This window comes from Mastomys coucha, unplaced genomic scaffold (assembly GCF_008632895.1).
Source record: "Mastomys coucha isolate ucsf_1 unplaced genomic scaffold, UCSF_Mcou_1 pScaffold14, whole genome shotgun sequence".
NCBI lineage: Eukaryota > Metazoa > Chordata > Mammalia > Rodentia > Muridae > Mastomys > Mastomys coucha.
The window spans coordinates 84,327,893-84,340,413 of NW_022196896.1; the positions used below are offsets into that span (position 1 = coordinate 84,327,893).

At 44.1% G+C, this 12,521-nt stretch overlaps 1 protein-coding gene across 2 annotated transcripts in view; it reads left to right on the forward strand.

The window, feature by feature from the left end:
- Positions 1 to 12,521, forward strand: part of LOC116088453 (aldehyde oxidase 1) — an 82,710-nt gene that overhangs the window by 1,309 nt on the left and 68,880 nt on the right. The window contains exon 1 of one of the 2 annotated variants that reach the window (XM_031367551.1): positions 2,750 to 2,859. The exons of the other annotated variant lie outside the window; for it this stretch is intronic. Coding sequence (XP_031223411.1) covers positions 2,818 to 2,859 — 42 coding nt within the window. The 5' untranslated portion in view covers positions 2,750 to 2,817. Of the gene's footprint in view, positions 1 to 2,749; positions 2,860 to 12,521 lie in introns of those variants that run through there. 2 annotated transcript variants of the gene reach the window in all.

Sequence of the window (12,521 nt, forward strand, 5' to 3'; positions counted from 1 at the left end):
ACTCAGAAATCTGCCTGCCTCTGCCTCCCAAGTGCTGGGATTAAAGGCGTGCGCCACTACTGCCTGGCAAGTCCTTATATTCTTTAATTAAAAGAAACGGTTTCTTTTTCACCATTAATAGCCAAATTCCTGCTAGAACACTCTAGTTGCTGCTGGAGTTGGGTGCTGCCAGGGTGACTGCTCTGTGTCCCCACAGCCCAGAACAATATGGCACATTTTCCTCCTTGCCTTCCATACTTCTAAGACCCTGCATTGCTGAAGACCAAAGGGACCTGGCAAGAGAGAAAGATGATTTGCAAAATCCTGACCTTAAGACAGAGTAGAGGAGTATGGGTGGGCATCTGAGTAACACTAATAGCACACACACACACACACACACACACACACACACACACACACACACACACAGTGGTCTAGGAATATTTGTCAGTACACCGAGAAGTAAATAGCTATGGATCCTGAAACCTTGTGGTGCAACCTTTTGTTTTGAAAGAGGCTATCACCGTGTGCCTAGGGTGGTTTGAAATCTTCTGGCTTCACACATGTGATAGCCCTATCTTGGCTTCCAGAAGCTGGAATTACAAGTGTGAGCCACCATACCTGGCTAAAGTCCACTTTTTAATGCATGCCAGCCATTGTCTCAACTCTGTCACTTGACACTTGCCTGTATGATACCAACACTGAAATTTTCTGTTCTTCCCTAGCTGAACTCCTGTCTAGAGGAAACTAGAGAAGTACAGAGAAAGAAAGGGCCTCCCTCTGCCTGCTCCTTCCTTACTGCTCACACTTTCTGCCAAGTTTCACCTTAGTAATGGCATTTTGCCCAACAGTGCCAGTGGATTGTAGTTGCCAGCACTCCTAGCATCAGCCCAATGCTCACATCTGCAGCTGGGCATCTAGGTCAGAGGCCAATGCCTGCCTTTTCACAGCACTCCTCCCTTGCACTCCTCTTTAGAAGTCTCAAGTCTAGCTCTTGAAAGCCACTCTCCTGAGGTACTGGCAAAGACTGAGCAGTGCCCTCCCTCAGACATTTCCCAGATATCTAGGTTGTAATTAATCCAGCCCTTCCCGTTTGTTACCATAGTTGCCCACGACTTGAATGTTCAGTTTGCACCTTCAGCAGCATGTGCTGCATGGATACAAAAACTTGTAAAGAATTCGTAAATGTCCGCCAGTTCTACTGGTGCTGGAATACTGATGTCCTTGTTCTTAAATAGATTTATGGACAAAATAAAGAAAATAGCTTAATTTTTTAAAATATTTATGTGTATAAGTGTTTTGCCTGTGTGTGTCTGTATGCCTGTGTGTGTGTGTACATGTGTGTATGTACATGTGGATGCATGTGTATATATTCTGTGTATGGTATGTGTATGTATGTGTGTGTGTGTGTGTGTGTGTGTGTGTGTGTGTGTGTGTGTGTGCGTGTGTGTGTGTGCGCATGCATGCCTGGAGCCCTGGGTCATTGGAAGAAGGAAATCAGATTCTCTGGAACTGGAGTTGCGGAAGACTGTGAATGTTAGGAATTGAACCTGTTAGAAACAAATGCTCTGAGCCATCTCTGCAGCCTCTAGTTTAAGATTTTAGAATCAAGATTATTGGCATCAGGGGAATAAAAAGCCTAGCTCTTAGTCTAGTCACTATTGCTCTAGCAGAATGCCCCAAACTGGATACTTTATAAAGGAAACAGTCTTGGGTTCTGAAAGCTCTTAACCCCTGAACCATTTCCCCAGACCCTGTCAAACATAAAGTATTTTTCAAAAAAGACAATGTTTGACAGGTATGGAGGCTCATACACACCTTTGATCCCAGCACTCCGGAGGAGGCAGAAGCTGATAGAAGCTGTCAATTCAAAGACAGTAAATTTCAAACTAGCCATAGCTACACACACACGTACACACACACACACACACACACACACACACACACACAAAAGAGAAGACAGAAAAGAATGTGTGCATGCACATGTTTTCTGTCTATTGATGCATTTAGGGGTAAAATACTGCGTCTGAAATATGCTTAAGATAGGAAGCCAGGAGATGTTAACCACTCCTGGAATTGTTGAGATGTGGTTTATTCTCTACGTACAAACTTGGGAAGTTTTCACAGTAAAAATGTTGTGTAGTAGTGTATACCTTTAATCCCAGCACTTAGGAGGCAAAGGCAGGTGGAGATCTGTGAGTTCGAGGCCAGCATGGTCCACAAGGAGAGTTCCAAGACAGCCTGTTATCCAGAGAAACCCTGTGTGATTGGAGGTGGGGGTGAGGGTGGGAGGATGTTGTTTTGCATGAATAAAATAATCTAGGGAGATATACTAAGTGAAACGAGGTCTGAAAAATAATTTGGTCTCTCATTTGAGACTTGCCAGGTTTTATAAAGCGGATTCTAAAATGTAAAGAAAGCCGAAAAGTAAGGTTAAGGGCGAAGGACTCTTGGAATGTGACTCAACAGTACAGCCGGGCTGCCCTCCCCCTAAACAAGCAGAGAGGAATCTGGAAACCACATCCAACAAACAAGCACTGGCACGGGCTACTAGAGCAATGACTAAGGACTTCCTGAGGCTGTGTACAGAGCTACCCCTCCATCCCAGCGGTGCCAAAACCCAAAGATTTCAGCGTGTCTCCTGCGCTGGCACACTCGATAGGGTCAGGAGAGTTTTCCCTTTAGGACTTCGGCAGCATTGTTTTTTCCAGAACTTTCTGGGAGGGTGGAGACTTAGAGGCACAGGGAAACCCCGCCCTGTGGCCTCGGGCAATTTATTCTCTCTGAGGACTGACACTGCTAGGGACCTGCTAGGGACCTGCTAAGGACCTGGGAGTCATGAACCCCCCGCAGCTGCTCTTCTACGTGAATGGCCAGAAGGTGAGCGCCCGCGGGTAGGGCGGGCAGACTCCTGCACCAGTCTGGGGGCCCCAGTCCTGGCCCCTATCCCAGCCTGCGACCCGGAACCTTAGCATGGGGTCTCAGTACGGGCCCTCAGCATAGGAATCTGCATTATAAAACTTAGCAAGTCTCAAAGGAGATCAAATTATTTTTCAGACCTTTTGCATCACGACCAGCGCATGGAAGACTAAGCGTTTCAGAAGTGTCTGAATCCTAGGGCCTCTCCCTTTCCGACAGGGAGCATCCAGACCTTCCCTCCCTTAACACACACACACCCTCCCCTGCCGTTGAATAAGTAGCTTCCATTCTCAGCTTATCTGAGTGAGCAATACCCAGCCTTGACAGGGCCACAGAGATGCACTGGTTCTAGCTACCTTGTGGATTTTTCAGATGAAGTTGTAATTTGATGAAGCCAAAGCAAGTTCCTGGCACAGCACAGCTTGCCAGAATCAGGGACCCCCACTGAGTGTCGCCTTTTGTGTTATTTGTGTGTGTGTGTGTGTGTGTGTGTGTGTTCATGCCTTGGCTCTGACGACTTTTATGGCTGCATCATTTAAAGTAGCCATCTGGGCAATGACCCAGCTTATTTGGAGTGTTCTCAATGTAAACTGATAGCACTTTGAGTGGGGGGTGGAAACCTGCTGACCACTCTGTCAGTACTGCTTCCTTTGGATCCCCTTGTGTTCCCTGTGCCTGGCTAGGGACAGCCAGCAGAACCCTTGTCCTAACTGGCACTGGCTGACCCTCAGGAAACCAAGGAAGGTTTAGCACCAACCAGACCCTTTGTGTATGGGGCCTCTTCTGAGGCCGAGTTGATTCACACAGCTGTTTTCTTCCTTGGAGAACAGGGTCTCCCAAATCAAAGAAGCCCCCATAAAAAAGTTTACGAGTCCCTACTTCATGGCCGTGAAGTGGAATAGATGGATCCTTAAATGAGATCTATTATGAGCCCCCCCCCCCAAGGATGACCATGAAGGTGAACTAGAATAATGAGGTGAAATGGCTGCCCTGCTCCTTCGGATTTCCTTTTGCATAACAGAAAAAGCTGGAAGCTACTAACAGGGCAACACTTCTTACTGCAGAAAGCGCAATCATGAATATTCAGTATGTGTTTTTAGGAATATCCTAACAGACACTAAACTATGTTTAGGCTTATGGGATATAGCAAACCACAGAAACAATGCGACCCCTGCTGGTGTGGAGTTGATCCTGTGCTGGGGAAACAACCAACAGGCATATAAATAAATGGAGAGAGTGTGGCGTCAGGCAGTGGCAGGTGCTGGCTTGAAAACAGAGTGATGAGCAGGAACTGGTGGGGTGGATGGAGGGGATGCTTTGACCTTTCAGAGCAGAGGGCATTGGAGCAGTGTCTGGGATGAAGTAGGACCCAGCCAAGTGTGCACACACAGATAAACACACACACACACACAAACCTCATACATATATTTGTATATGTATACAAATATACACATACAAACTCATACACATAGGTATATAAACACACACACACATACACACACACATATATGGGGGAAAGGAACTCCAGGCAGAGATATCCAGGTGCAGTGTCCTGGAGCAGGAGAATGTTTACATGCTCTGGGAATAAACTGTTAGGGCTGGAGGTACGGTCAGGAGCCAGAGTACAGCTTTATAAATGATGGTAAGAGTCTAGCGAAAGACAGCAACCGTGTTGAGTCTGAGGTCTGCTCCCTTCTCCCCTTTATCCTCCCTCTCCAGCTTCCCAACAGGAGGGTTCTTAACGAGCAGCACAGCTTTATACTATATTGATTTTGAAGACTAAATGAGTCCTTTCTTACCTGAAGCTCACCTTACCTCTTTTAGTCCCTCTGTTAGCAATGCTGGACCTCCAGGTTCCTCAGACTGGGTCCTGGGATCAAATGTTCTGTGAGCACTCTAGAAATACTGGTCTAATTTTATTCTTTCCATTTGTTTGTTTGTTTATTCATTCATTCAGTCACTTTACATCCTGACCACAGCACCCCCATCCCAGTCCCCCACCCTGGGGTACTAACCCACCCTGATACCTCAATTCACTCACTGCAGGACTAGGCACATCCTCTCCCACTGAAGCCAGATAAGACAGCCCAGTTAGGGGAATGAGATCCACAGGCCAGGGAACAGATTTAGAGATAGTTCCCACTCCAGTTAGGGGACCCACACAAAGACAAAGCTGTACATCTGCTACATATGTGCAGTGGTCCTAAGTCTAACCTGTGTATGCTCTTTGGTTGGTGGTTCAGTCTCTGAGAGCCCCCAAGGGCCCAGTTGATTCTGTTGGTCTTCTTGTGGAGTTCTTATCCTCCCTGGGTTCCTCAATCCTTCCAACTCTTCTTTAAGACTTCCCAGGCTCTATCTAATGTTTGGCTGTGGGCCTCTGCATCTGTTTCAGTCAGCTGCTGGGTGGAGCCTCTCAGAGGACAGCCATGCTAGGCTGCTATCTGCAAGCATTACAGAGTATCATTAACCGTGTCAGAGGCTGGTTCTTGCCCATGGGATGGGTCTCAAGTTGGGCCATTCGTTGGCCATTTTCTCAGTCTCTGCTCCATCTTTTGAGCCCTCCCCTTCAAACAAACAAACAAACATACCAAAAAACCATATCAGCTTTGTGTCCCTCTCAAGTTTAGGGAAGCATGTGTCCAGCTCTGGTAAGCAAGCCTCACTGCTCCTTGTTACATGGATAGAAGCAGAGAGCAAAGAGCTGTTTGGAGAAGTATGAGAAGCCACTTTGAGAGATCAGCTCCGTGAAAAGCCAGACTTCTGCCTTTGCAAGGACTCCTGGGAGACCTTCACTGTGCTCTGGTGACCTGCCTAGCAGGACTCTGGCTTTTGCCTTTCATTCTGCATGAGAGGAACCCTGAATGCAAATGCAATGAAAGTTAAAAGTCCCTGCATTGCTGTTAATGCCCGACCCTACCTGCCCTTGGGAGTTGGAGGTGAGGTGGCTCTAGGAATCAAAGTCACAGAGTCCAGGAGCAGGCGAAGAAACACTGCAGCAAGACTGAATTGAATGCAGCTGCAAACTCCTTTAATATCCTCCACCTGCACCCCATTGGTCCTAAGAAAGCATCTCTTCTAGTCCTGATTGGCTGGCATTGTCTGTATCAGCAATCCTTGGTCTCTCAGGCAGTCTTCAGTTAGGGCCTCCTGCAGGAGGTGCCTTTTAGGCTGCTTGGCCCTAGGCATTTATGCAGAGGTGGCCTCCTTGTTCCTCCTATACACTGTCTGAGTTTAAGTGACAAGAGTCAGCTCACAAGGGCTGAGTTGGCAGAGGGTAAAGGGAACACTTATGAAAGACATGTTGCCAAAGAGTTTTAAGTTCTTAAACTCAAGGACTGTGGTATTAATCCACTGAAGGCCCACCCTTTTTGGTTCCTCTCCAAGAAATCCTAATTTCAGGGTGGAAGAGAGCATCAGTTTAACAATTGTCTGGCTGGCTCAGGAATTCTGCAGGCGGCATGGTATTGTTTTAACAAAATGTCAATCGTTCAATTTTACCAATAAAGACTAAGGAACTAGATGCTGGAGTAAGAGCCTGCTAGCTCAAGAGGCAGAGAATGCAGCCAACTGACCTTCCTCCTTAGCCGGATGTCCCCAAAGGCAGAAGCCTTCTTTTCCATACCACCTAAAAAAACCTTAAACTGAATGTCCCTGCATTCCACTTCCTGTGTGTCTGTCTTCCTGACGTCCTCTTACTCCCTATGGCTTTTTCTATGTTCACTCGCTATCCACTGGTTGCTTGCTCCACCTCTTGACCTATTGTTGACCTTATTTACTCCTGTTTACAATATTCACGCAGAAAGCTCTTGAATTAAAGGTGTGTGCTAGGAATGAGCCATACAACAACTAGAAACTGGTTTTTCCAGTCAGTAATTCAGTCTTGGCTTCACAATGTGATCAAATGTCCTACAACATTTAAATAAAAAGGAAAGACTTTAACTCTGGCACAGGAAAACTATTTCCAATAATGAAGCCATTTCTCCTACCAAGCTTTCCACAATGTCCATCTTGATTGTCTTTGGCAGTTTTAGGATTAAGTATTTTGAGTTCAAAGTTCTGTACAATGTTCATGTCGGTCTCATATGAACTCAGCAATTTAAAAGTCCTGAGCAGTTTGTAGTGGGAACCTGATCTTTGCATGGTGGCAATCATGGCTAAGCTGAACACAGACGTCAACCCGAAGAGGCCTGCTATTTCTGCAGAACCTATCGGCAGAAGAGGCATGGGGCAGTTTTTCCCAGTGGTTAGCATTTCCACAATCCAGGTGGATTAGTCATTGCAGGGCCCCATCATCATCTTGGAGATCTCAAAGGTTACTGTTAGGGATGGTCATGGTTTATTGTGGAGAAGTTAAAACATTTAAAACCTTTCAGATCTCCAAAAGCTTTGAGCACCACAAGCTATTAAGGACACAGACTTAGCTCCTCATTTGTAACCTGCTCCGGACCCAAACTGAAAGCATATACAAGAAACTAGATGAAATTTATTTCTAGAATTATTACTGTTATGACTATTAGTATCATGACAGAAAGTTTATATATACATAATAATATTATATATTTTGAGATAATATTTATACTTTAAGACAAGTTTTAAACAGTCAAACCAAAACTGAAAGTGTTGGAGTCTAGGAGTTGCCTCACAAACCACAGGAATACTGATCTCAGACAGACAAGGATAGTTTATTGAGCATATGCCCCAGGACTAATCCAACAGAGCCACATAGTTCAGACTTAGAAGATGAACTATGACCCCACATTAAGATCCTATAGGGCTTTTATGCCTGAGATCTGCAAACATTTGTGCCAAGTTATTCCACCAATCACCATTTAGGGAGTGGGGACTTCCTTAGGAATGTATCTTTGTTTTACACTTATCCTATTCCCATTGCTTGGGTTATTCAATGTGGTGGGGGACTTGCCTTGCCAAACATTCCTGCTTTCTCTTCCCAACCAGGATGTCAGTTACCCATGTACATGCCTTTCTCCCAAGTAGGATGTTAGTTCCCGGGGAGGTCTTGGGAATTTAAACTTTACTTGACCCCTATTCAAAATGAAAGTTTTATTCCAAATAGCTTCTAATATTGGTGCAGGTTTCTGTCTTATATTGGCAAATAGCATAAAAGCTCATACACAGGTACAGGAAGTGCTGCTGGGTGGTTAATTTGGGTCCAAGCTTACTGTGGCTAACTATACAAAACAGTTCTACTGACTTCTATTGTGATCGGTTTTTACGAATACCAAAGCACCAAACATCCTGCTAATAGTAGTAACAACATATGAGAAAGTTTTCTTGTAATATTTGTAATAGCACAAAACGGCAGGCTAGCCAGGTGACAGTTACCTAGGCTTAGACACTTTACCTAGGCCTTAACAAAAAGATTAAGAGATTAGTGGCAATGGGAAAGTCTCTTATTTTTTGTTGGGGTCCAAGAGTCACCCCATAAACCGCACAAACACTGATCTCAGTCAGACAGGGATGGGTTATTGAGTGCACACCCTAAGACTGATTGATTAGGACTGTAGCTCAGATGGGGTTGAGCCACATCAGTGAATATCTTTCTCTGTCAGCTTGTAAAGGAAAAAAAAACCCACAAAAATCACAGTGAGTTCATATGCAGGTGCCAGATGTACTGCCCCATGGTCAGCTCTGACTCAAGCCATTTTAGACATAACAGTTCATATATATTGACCCTTAATTTAATGGGTCCTACATAAAGCATTGTGGGATTTCTTAAGAGTAACAAACATCAGAACATACAGAACATAACAGGGGATGTGGTCAACATGACCTTGCTCTGAGTCAAGCTATTTTCTGACAGTGACTGGCAGGCATGTCACAGCGGCAATATGAAATAGCTGATGGGCATGGAACATATTGGCTACAGCTATGCTAGGGGGGCAGAGCTCAACAATTTTTGTTTTCCTTTGTCCCATATCAGGTGGCTCTTCTGATATGAAATAGAGGTTTTGGGTTTTTCTTTAACAAGCATACATAGTTTTAGAGAAGGAGAGAGCCATACTCGAACCCCAAAGCCAGCTTTAATTTTTAATTGACTTGGGACCACAGAAATTGCCACTAGTTGCCACGGACTGGGTTTTCTTATGGGGTCCCTTGTACTGCAGGACAATGGGTTCTGGCACGGGATTCGGCTGTGACAAACAGACTCAACACAAGTAGTGTGGGATCTGAGTGTATTTCTTAAAAAATGACATGAGACTTTTACAATCATTGCAAAAGAGAAATGAAAAATCTGACAGCTCAGTAGTCGAGGTACGTCTGAGGCCAGTGGATCTAAAACATCATCCATCTCCTCTGGACTGGTGCAGTGCCCCCGGGCTCCCCACGCTCGGGCCACACAGCCTGGCCGGAGTCCCGGAGGGGGGGAGGTGGGGCTACCCCCGGGCCCAAGCGCTCTGGTCCCAGGGAGCTACGGACTGCATGAGTCTAAGTCCTAGTCCACCTAAGTTCTGGTTCTAGTCCGAGGGCAAGTGAGTCCGAATGCTGAATGCCAACTCTAGAATGCTGAATACCGCAGACTGTCACACACACACACACACACACACACACTCTCTCTCTCTTGGCTCAAGGTCCAGCCCATCCTAGGTAAAACACTCACTATGCTAATCTTTAGGGCAAGTACAGACTTGTCTCTTTCTAATTCCTAGGCGTGGTTCAGCTGCAGTATGTGACTGAGAATGAGAATTTTACTTGACCTTGCCCTGGGATAAGTCTCACATTCTGTAAGCTTCAATGCCCTACCCACAATGCCGGAGGCAATTAGTCTGGGTGGGTAAATTCCAAGCCAGGGTTTGGCTAAGATGTTGGAACATTGGTGAAGGTCAGAGAGCAATGTCCGATTTTGTCCAGCTGTAAATAAATCATATTTTGGTGGGCACCTAGCACATGAGTATGAGGACATATCTGGGCTACCTCTGAGTTAGGGGTGCCAGGCGACAATGCGGGGGCAGGAGACTGACTTTCCTTGAAGTTTTTGCCTCAAACTGCTGTCACGCAAAGTGTGCGTGGCAACTAGTGTCTGTGGAGGGCAGCAGAGACAAGCTGGAGGTGGCCACATGACCAGTTTACTCGTTTTCTTGGGACATTTTCTCTTAATGATCATCCTCTCTCATCAGATGTTTCACTTGTCCAGTGGCTTCTGGATTCCTTAGTTGGATGCTTTTATTCTCCTGGAAAGATTAAAAACAAAAACAAAAACAAAAAAAACAAAAAGCCCTGCCCCAAACTTAACTCTGGGTGGTTCCATTTTTGGTATGCTATGTCTTCACTAGAATAAAAATGGTTTTTGGCAATAGTAAAAGCCTTATCTTTCAATTGAAATTAACAAAAACCTTTTGAAAATTTGAAACTAACTAACTATACCTTAAGATGTATGGATAAATATGCCTATATTCTCCTTTCTCTTTCTATATAAATTCAATGTTTAGATCACAAAGGACATTCACTTTGAATTTCAACCCGCCTTTTGCAAGTGGCTTTAAAATGTAAATCATGGGGGCTGGAGAGATGGCTCAGCAGGTAGGAGCACTGAGTGCTCTTCCAAAGGTCCTGAGTTCAAATTCCAGCAACCACATGGTGGCTCACAACCACCCGTAATGAGATCTGACACCCTCTTCTGGTGAGTCTGAAGACAGCTACAGTGAATTACACCAGACTGAGCAGGGCTGGATGGAGTGGGTCGGCAGAGGTCCTGAGTTCAATTCCCAGCAGCCAAACACATGATGGCTCATGGCCATCTATACAGCTACAGTGTATGCATACACATAAATAAATAAAATAAATCTTTAGAAAAAAAATGTAAAATAAAATAAAATAAAATTCTTCCGTGCCTGCCTCTCCTCCCAAGTGCTGGTATTAAAGGTCTGGCTATGAATTCCTTATAAAAGTTACTCTCATAGCATTGACCTGGTTTAATTTGGCTCTTCATCACCCCTTATTTTTTTAATGTTGGGGTAAACTTCCAAGTTTCTGCATTATATATATAATATATATATATGTTTTATATATATAATCTATCTCTATATATCTATATCTATATATATTATATATATACTATATATATAATCTATCATTATTGCTGACTTTATTCTGAATTTGTTCCCTGGCAAATTTTAATATTCTAGTCTTAATTAAACATGATGCCAACTTATCCACTATTTCATTATTTTTAGGCCATTTTGTCTGTCTTGCCTGTATGAGCTACATAAAATTTGATGTCTTTGCTAAGTTTTGCTAGATTTTGTCATTTTCATTCATGCCTTCTATGACCAGGTATCTTTGCCATTTATCTGCCAGTGGTTGTTTTCCATTTTGATGACCTATACCATTGCACACGCACCATGAATTGGAGAAAACAGAGATTTCCCTTTTGCTTTCCTGGTTGTTTGTCTCACAGCCAATAGGGGCTATAAGACACTGATTTTGTGGTTCCTTCCTCAGTATTGGCGTTCCATCCCCTGGTCTATAGACTGTCACTTTCCATTTGTTTCTATTCCATCAATGGTTGATAAATCATCAGCAAACCACGCATTAGCCAAACATTGTGACCTTTCCCTCGGTCCCCACACTTCAATAGGCGCCTCTCTGGGGCAGAGTGGGCCTCAGGCAGATTAGGCAACTGAGGTGCTTCCTCAGTGTGGGAAGGCACAGACCCCTTTGCTACCACGTCCTGGTCATGAAGGAATTCACATAGGTACCAGTTCCACTGTCATGACTAAGCCTGTGAAGGACTCTGCCTTCAAATGGATCCAATCCATCATTGTTATTTTTTATTTTTATTTTTCATGTCTCGTTGACCATTTTAAAGGTAGAGTGGTTGGTACCTTTGAAAGACCAACAGCTGCCATGTCCTGCTTATGTACAACCTGAATGTCTGGGGCTGTTTTTAATAATATTTTTTAATACTTTTCTTGGAAGCATTATTTTATGGTTTGTTTCTGAGACTGGAGAAATGTTAGTTTGTGTTTTCCATTGCTGCAACAAACCACTTCCCCATAAACTTACAGCTATATTAGCCACGTGTGGCTTTAATTTTCCAGTTTGTCCTTCTGGCCTTATACACTCAACCTATCCTGCACTTGTTTATCTGAGATAAAATTCCAATCCCTAGAAGCTGAATATTTACATCCTGAAAAGGCCAATCTGGATGCCAAGATTTTGGTGAAATTATTGCTTCATCTGCCTCTGTATCTACTAAATCTTCAGTTCCTATGCTATTTGTAATTTTTAGCTTCGGTCTCCGATCATTTATAGCAGTTTGCCAAAATACTTGTTTTCTGATCTCTCCTGAATATTTTGTTTTATCTACTGAAGCTGTTCTGTCCATGATTAAATCCAGAACAGTGTTGTTTTTAACAATAGCCATTACATCTTTTAATTGCTCTTGGGTGATTTTCTCTGATGCTGACAGGGAATGATTAATCAAATTTGATATCCAGCCTGCTGGAGGCCCGCTAGGGCATTTCCCAATGGCAAAGGGTTGCCTTGCCTAGCCCTTGTTGATCTGCACTCATTAGTCCAATGCCAGCCTTTGCCAACCTTCTGCATGCTCCAGAAGGTTGGGTCTTCTTTTTTTTAATTATCTGTAGAAGAAAAAAAAAAAA